Here is an 8,137-nt window from a genome sequence, read left to right as displayed (position 1 = left end):
AAAAATACAAAAATGAACCAGGCGTGGTGGCACGTGCCTGTAGTCCCAGCTACTCAGGAGTCTGAGGCCGGACAATCTCTTGAAGCCGAGAGGCGGAGGTTGGAATGAGCCAACTTGGTGCCACTGCACTCCAACCTGGTCTACAGAGTGAGACTTCATCTCAAAACAAACAAACAAACAAACAAAGACATCACAGATTCTAAGGATTTTAGGAATTGGATGCCAGGAAACCGAAAGAACAAATATATACATATTTCACAACATCACAATTACCGTGAGGGTTTTTTTAAACTATGTTAAATTATGTTAATTGAGGCCTGGCACGGTGGCTCACTTTGGGAGGCCGAGGAGGGAAGATCACAAGGTCAGGAGATCTAGACCATCCTGGCTAACACTGTGAAACCCCATTTCTACTGAAAAATACAAAAAAAATTAGTCAGGCATGGTGGCAGGCGCCTGTAGTCCCAGCTACTCGGGAGGCTGAGGCAGGAGAAGGGTGTGAACCCGGGAGGCGGGGCTTGCAGTGAGCCAAGATCGCGCCACTGCACTCCAGCCTGAGCAACAGAGCGAGACTCCATCTCAAAAAAAAAAAAATGATGTTAATTGATGAAATTCTGTTAGTAATTGTATTAGTTTGCTAAGGGTGCCATTGTAACTGCCCAACAGTTTGTCCCTGCCCACTGCCTAGACTTTATCAAGACAGGGGAATTGCAATAAAGAGTTTAATTCACACAGAGCCGGCTTGTACGGGTTACTGAGGTTTTATTACTACTCAAAAAAATCAGCGTCCTCAAGAATTTGGGGATTAGAGTTTTGCTTGTTTTTTTTGTTTTTGTTTTTGTTTTGTTTTTTTTGAGACTGAATCACTCTTACCACCCACGCTGGAGTGCAGTGGTGCGATCTCGGCTCACTGCAACCTCCACCTCCTGGGTTCCAGCGATTCTTCTGCCTCAGCCTCCCGGGTAACTGGGACTACCATGTTACCACCATGCCTGGCTAATTTTGTATTTTTAGTAGAGATGGGGTTTCTCAATGTTGGTCAGGCTGGTCTCGAACTCCTGACCTCAGGTGATCCGCCCTCCTGGGCCTCCATAAAGTGCTGGGACTACAGGTGTGAGTCACTGTGCCCAACTGGGGATTGGCATTTTTAAGGATAATTTGGTAGGTATGGGGTCAGAAAGTAGGGAGTGTTGATTGGTTGCGTAAGAGATGAAATGATAGGGAGTCAAAACTGTCCTCTTGTGCTGAGTTAGTTCCTGGGTGGGGGCCACAAGATAGGAGCCAGTTTATCAATCTGGGTGGTGCCAGCTGATCCATGGAGTGCAGAGTCTGCAAAATATCTCAAGCACTGATCTGTTTTATAATAGTGATGTTACCCCGAGGAGCAATTTGGGAGTTTTAGAATCTGGTAGCCTCCAGCTACATGACTCCTAAACCATAATTTCTAATCTTCTTTTTTTTTTTTTTTTTAGACGGAGTCTCGCTCTGTCGCCCAGGCTGGAGTGCAGTGGCACGATCTCGGCTCACTGCAAGCTCCGCCTCCCGGGTTCACGCCATTCTCCTGCCTCAGCCTCCCAAGTAGCTGGGACTACAGGCGCCTGCCACCACGCCCGGCTAATTTTTTGTATTTTTAGTAGAGACGGGGTTTCACCGTGTTAGCCAGGATGGTCTCCATTTCCTGACTTCGTGATCCACCTGCCTCAGCCTCCCAAAGTGCTGGGATTATAGGCGTGAGCCACCGTACCTGGCCTGGAATTACTTTCTGACAGTCCTGGAAGCTAGAATCCCAGATGGAGGTGTCAGTAGACGTGGTTTCTCTTTCTTTTTTTGAGACGGAGTCTCACTCTGTCGCCCAGGCTGGAGTGCAGTGGCGTGATCTCAGCTGACTGCAAGCTCCGCCTCCCAGGTTCACGCCATTCTCCTGCCTCAGCCTCCTGACTAACTGGGACTACAAGGCGTGAGCCACCGCGCCCAGCTAATTTTTGTATTTTTAGTAGAGACAGGGTTTCACTATATTGGTCAGGCTGGTCTTGAACTCCTAACCCCATGATCCGCTCACTTTGGCCTCCCAAAGTGCCGGGATTACAGGCATGAGCCACTGTGCCCAGCCATCCCCATCTTTCAAATACAGCTGTTTGTCTAAAAAAAAATAAAATAAAGGCCTCTTGCCTGTAATCCCGGCACTTTGGGAGGCCAAGGCAGGTGAATCGTGAGGTCAGGAGTTTAAGATCAGCCTGACCAACATGGTAAAACCCCGTCTTTACTAAAAATACAAAAATTAGCCAGGCATGGTAGCATGTGCCTGTAACCCAGCTACTAAGGAGGCTGAGGCAGGAGAATCGCTTGAACCTGGGAGGCAGAGGTTGCAGTGAGCTGAGATTGCACCACTGCACTCCAGCTTGGGCGACAGGGCAAGACTCTGTCTCTGAAAAATTAATTAATTAATTAATAACATAAAATAATAAACAAATAAAAATGTGGCCAGGCACAGTGGTTCATGTCTGTAATCCCAGCACTTTGGGAGGCCGAGGTGAGTGGATCACCTGAGATCAGGAGTTCAAGACCAGCCTGGCCAACATGGCAAAACCCCATCTCCACTAAAAATACAAAAAATTAGCTGGGTGTGGTGGCATGCACCTATAATCCAAGCTACTCAGGAGGCTGAGGCAGGAGAATCCCTTGAACCCAGGAGGCAGAGGTTGCAGTGAGCCAAGATCATGCCACTGCACTCCAGCCTGGGCGACAGAGCGAGATTCTGTCTCAAAAAAAAGAACTTCATTCTTTTATGCCCAAATCATATTGTTCTGTGGGAAGCTAGTAGGGAGACATGAAGCAAGAACACAGACAACTACCAAGTGAAGCAAAGTCAAGCACATTGTAATACTGTAAAAGGTAAAAAGTGTTCCAGAAGCCCAGAAGAGGGTGGGCTACAGCTCCCCAGGCTGGAGAAGAGGCTTTTCTGGAGGAAACGGTCTGAAGCTGGCTGGGGAGACAGGGAGGGCTCTAGATGACAGGGATGGCACAGTGAGGAGATTTCAGGGAACAGCAAAGGTCAGGGACACATGGATGCCAGGCCCAGGACCAGCAAGCCGCCCATTTGGCTGGATTGTCAAGTGGTGAGCAAGATCAGCGGTGGATACAGCTAAGGAGAGAGTCAAACAAAAGAAGCTGACACACCCGCGTAGGGGCAAGGTGACGGTGGAAACAGCATTTGGTGTGCGGCAGATCCTAGGTGTTCACTCTTTCTCTTGCCATGAAAACATGTGCAGAGGCTCTCCTTGAAGCAGAGGCTCTCCTTGAAGTCTCTTCTGCCTGAGACCTCCAGAGGTCTCATGAGCTCCCAGCACCTTTGACAGACATATCTACACCTCACACATCCCACATGGAACCAGCAAGGCTGGGGAGGGGGCATGCCCAAGGTGGCACAGAATTGGTGGCAGGTGGCATCCCACGTTAGAGATCCCTGGAGCACCCTAGTCCAGGCATAAGCACACAGTGGTGACCACAGCACATTCCTGCTCCTGAGAGGCTCAGGGGGTGGGGAAGCCCCAAGCCCAGTACCTTAAAACCAGGAAGGAGGGCTGGGCACAGTGGATCATGCCTGTAATCCCAGCTCTTTGGGAGGCCGAGGCGGGCGGATCACCTGAGGTTGGGAGTTGGAGACCAGCCTGACCAACATGGAGAAACCCGTCTCTACTAAAAATACAGAAAATTAGCTGGGCACAGTGGCACATGCCTGTAATCCCAGCTACTAGGGAGGCTGAGGCAGAAGAATCACTTAAACCTGGGATGCAGAGGTTGCAGTGAGCCGAGATCACACCATTGCACTCTAGCCTGGGCAACAAGAGCAAAACTCAGTCTCAAAAACAAAAACAAAAACCAGGAAGGAGGTGATCTGGCAGGCGGACGCAGCTTCATTCGTGAAGTGAACAAACCCGGGGGATAGATTGGCACTGGGGCTGCCGATGGGTCTCTTGGGATTGGGGTGGGGAACCAATTTGCCGGGGTCTGATTCCCTGGTTGGGAGCTGATGGAGCAGCTGCTGATCCTGCAGAGCTGAAGTCCGCCTGGGGGCCCTGCAGTGACAGCCACAAGGCTGGCCCCCAAACATCGCACCTGCGCAGAGCTTAATGGATCCACAGAGCCAGGGCTGGGGAGAAATGTGTCTCCACAAGCAGAGGCCGCCTTAAGCTCTAAAATGTGATTCTTCACATGACTCAACTGTGACTCCGGCATCTGGGTGGGGCTCGTAGCTCCCCATTTCCATGCCCAGGGCTGCACCGTTCACAGACCAGCCCAGGGCCACGGTCAGGACCAGCCCAGCAGCCCAGCGCAGAGGAGCCAGCGAAGCTCTCCCGGCGCCTGTGCTGGGGGCTTTCTGTTCCGGCATCAAGGATGGAGGAAGGGGAGAGGAGCCCCTTGCTGTCCCAGGTGAGCTGTGCCAAGTGGCCTTGCCCTGAGGCTGGAGATGTCCCCAGCCCTGAGGTCCCAAGGGCAGTCCCTGGGCTGGGTTCGCACCCACCCCCGCCCCTGGTGCCACCCCACACCTCAATGCTGAGATTGGGTTGGGGGTGGTTCCAGGCAGCCCCCTCCCCCTTCCCCACTGCTACAGTTCTCTCAGCCCCGTGCTGGCCTCTGGTCAAGGGATCTGCCAGGTCTCCCTAAGGGCCTTGGGGGCAACCTTTGGCTCAGGGTGCAGGAGGGGGTGAAGGCAAACCTCCCTTGCAGCCAGCCTCCAACGGCTTCTGGCCACAGCAGCCCCAGTCTGGCCAACCAGGCACTGGCAGCCTGTCCTTTTGCTTCAAGTGACTTGTTGAGGTCTTGGGGGTGATAAATAACCCTCCTCTGGGCCGGGCACGGTGGCTCACCCCTGTAATCCCAGCACCTCACCCCTGTAATCCCAGCACTTTGGAAGGCTGAGGAGGGAGGATTGCGTGAGTCCAGGAGTTCAGGACCAGCCTGGGCAATGTAGCGAGACCCTGTCTCTACAAAAAATGTTATATGTATACATATTTTAGATGGAGTCTCGCTCTGTCACCAGGCTGGAGTGCAGTGACACAAACTTGGCTCACTGCAACGTCCACCTCCTAGGTTCAAGCAATTCACATGCCTCAGCCTCCGGAGTAGCTGGGATTATAGGCACACGCCACCACACCCAGCTGACTCTTTTAGTAGAGACGAGTTTTTACCATGTTGGCCAGGATGGTCTCAATCTCCTGACCTCGTGATCCACCCGCCTCGGCCTCCCAAAGTGCTGGGATTACACGCGTGAGCCACCATGTCTGACTTACAAAAAATAATTTCAAAAAATTGGCTGGGTGCGGTGGCTCAAGCCTGCAATCCCAGCACTTTGGGAGGCCGAGACGGGCGGATCACGAGGTCAGGAGATCGACACCATCCTGGCTAACACAGTGAAACCCCGTCTCTACTAAAAAATACAAAAAAACTAGCTGGGCAAGGTAGCGGGCGCCTGTAGTCGCAGCTACTCAGGAGGCTGAGGCAGGAGAATGGCGTGAACCCGGGAGGCAGAGCTTGCAGTGAGCTGAGATCCGGCCACTGCACTCCAGCCTGGGTGACAGAGCAAGACTCCGTCTCAAAAAATAAATAAATAAATAATAATAATAATGATAATAATAATTTCAAAAAATTACTGGGACATGGTGGCAGTGCTTGTAATCCCAGCTACTCAGGAGGCTGAAGAGGAAGGATGGCTTGAGCCTGGGAGTTTGAGGCTGCAGTGAGCTGAGAGCCTGATGCTGCAATCAGCTTATTCCTGGTGAAACTGGGTTGGAATGGGATCCTTGCCCAGCACACAGCCATGGCTTCTTTTTATTTTTATTTATTTATTTTTTCAGATGGAGCCCTGCTCTGTCACCCAGGCTGAAGTGCAGTTGTGCGATCTCTGCTCATGCAACCTCTGCCTCCTGGGTTCAAGCAATTCTCCTGCCTCAGCCTCCCGAGTAGCTGGGATTACAGGCATGTGCCACCGCGCCCAGCTAATTTTTTTTTTTTTTTTAAGTAGAGATGAGGTTTCTCCATGTTGGTCAGGCTGGTCTTGAATTCCTGACCTCAGGTGACCCACCCGCCTCAGCCTCCCAAAGTGTTGGGATTACAGGCATGAGCCACAGCGTCCAGCCCAGCCATGGCTCCTTATTCTCCTTTTTAAAAAACCTCTGTTCCCGGCAGAACTGGGCACCTGCAGGGCTGCCTATTCCCCCACAGAGAGAGACCAGCAGGCCTTTCCTGCCAGTGGGCCAGGGGGTCCCCTCTGAAGGCCCTGCAAGCCCTCAGATGGTCTCCCTGGGCTCCTGGACACCCTCCTCCCTGTCCTGGGAGCCTGTTGGGCGGGGCACTGTCCTGTCCTTGGCAGCAGGGCTCAGTGCCATGTCCGCACTCGGTGTGGGCTGTTGGTGGGGCTGAATGAGTGGGTGCTGGGATGTGAGGACTGGTTTCAGAGGGGAAGGGAAAGGGCAGCCATGTGGGCCAGCCCCTCTGGCTGCTGAGGGAGCCCCTTTACACAAGGTCCATGCTGCAGGCACATACAGACTGATTCAGACAGACGCTGTTTCAAACGCTGGGGAAGCAGCCCTGCCTGTGCACTGCAGGAAAGCCAGGGTGGCCCTGACCCGGGGAAGCCGCAGCCACCCACACGTAGGACCGGGAGAGGGAAGGTGTGTTCACTGAGCGCCACCCTGCCTGGTCTTCACCACAGCCTTTCAGGGTCTGCTCATCACCCTGTTCTAAGGGTGGGGGCCCACACACCAGTAGGCAGCAGAGTTGGGGCCCTCATGGTCCCTTCTGCTGCCCAGCCAAGCGGGACAGCCCTGAGGGCCCCCTGCCCCTGGCTGTCCACATCTCTGAGCTCCAGTTCTGCCCTCCGCCATCGGCATCCTCCCATCCCTTGAAGGCTCTGCCACTGAGCTCGTCCCTGACCCCTCACCAGTTGTCACAGAGTCTGGGTGAATGCGGTCTCACCCCGTTACTCTTCCCTCTGCAGGAAACTGCAGGCCAGAAGCCCCTCTCTGTGCACAGTCCACCCACCACAGGCTGTCTAGATCCAGTGCCCTGGGAGGACCAGGCGGACGCCTGGGGCTGCAGCTGCTGTCCCCCGGAGACCAAGCGCCAGGCCTTGAGGGGCACCCCCGGGAAAGGACCAGCCCCTTCCCTGTCCATAGGGAGCAGCTGTGTCAAGTATCTGATCTTCTTCTCCAACTTCCTCTTCTCCCTGCTGGGGCTGCTGGCCCTGGCCATCGGGCTCTGGGGCCTGGCCGTCAAGGGGTCTCTGGGAAGTGATCTGGGGGGGCCCCTGCCTGCAGACCCCATGCTGGGGCTGGCACTAGGGGGGCTGGTAGTCAGCGCAGTGAGCCTGGCTGGCTGCCTGGGCGCCCTCTGTGAGAACACCTGCCTGTTACATGGTTTCTCTGGGGGCATCCTTGCCTTCCTGGTGCTTGAGGCCCTGGCGGGAGCCCTGGTGGTGGCCCTCTGGGGCCCACTGCAAGACAGCCTGGAGCACACCCTGCATGTGGCCATCGCTCACTACCAGGACGACGCAGACCTGCGCTTCCTTCTCGACCAAGTCCAGCTCGGGCTGAAGTGCTGCGGGGCTGCCTCCTACCAGGACTGGCAGCAGAACCTGTGAGTCTTGGAGTGGGCGAGGGTCAGGGCCGCCACAGGATCCCAGAGGCCACACACCCTCGTGTGTGTACACACAGTCACTCACATGTACACAATCATTCGTGCATGCCCACATGCATGCACACGTATACCCACATGTACACATATCCACACCGACACGTCTCGTGCTCACAGGTTTCACGGGTGTGGACACACACGTACACACTCCTCTACACTGACACGAACATGTTCTCATGTGCACACACAAAACAGCCTCACACTCAGGCACACACTCAAACTGAAACATGTTCACACACACGTGTGTCATGCACACAAGGTACAGGGGTGCTTGCCTCTCCTTGTTCCTTGGGCTCAGGGCCCCAGTCAGCCCTGCGGTCCCCACAGCCTCCAGTGTGATTCTGTTCCCCTTGCCAGGGCCAGGAGGACTACCCAGGATCTTAGTGGAGAAGCTGAACCCGCAGACTTAGAAAGTCATTTTTCTGCTGGGCACGATGGCTCACAC

At 54.2% G+C, this 8,137-nt stretch overlaps 1 protein-coding gene across 1 annotated transcript; it reads left to right on the top strand.

Moving 5' to 3' along the window:
* Window positions 1-3,782: 3,782 nt before the first annotated feature.
* LOC111533670 (tetraspanin-10) lies at window positions 3,783-8,137 on the top strand. The gene is made up of 2 exons (XM_026450245.1): window positions 3,783-4,431; window positions 6,998-8,137. The coding sequence occupies exons 1-2, from the start codon at window positions 4,396-4,398 to the stop codon at window positions 7,637-7,639; spliced, it is 678 nt and encodes a 225-aa protein (XP_026306030.1). The 5' UTR covers window positions 3,783-4,395; the 3' UTR covers window positions 7,640-8,137.

This window comes from Piliocolobus tephrosceles, unplaced genomic scaffold (assembly GCF_002776525.5).
Source record: "Piliocolobus tephrosceles isolate RC106 unplaced genomic scaffold, ASM277652v3 unscaffolded_16045, whole genome shotgun sequence".
In the NCBI taxonomy this organism is placed as follows: domain Eukaryota; kingdom Metazoa; phylum Chordata; class Mammalia; order Primates; family Cercopithecidae; genus Piliocolobus; species Piliocolobus tephrosceles.
This window is presented reverse-complemented; position numbering and strand designations above follow the sequence as displayed.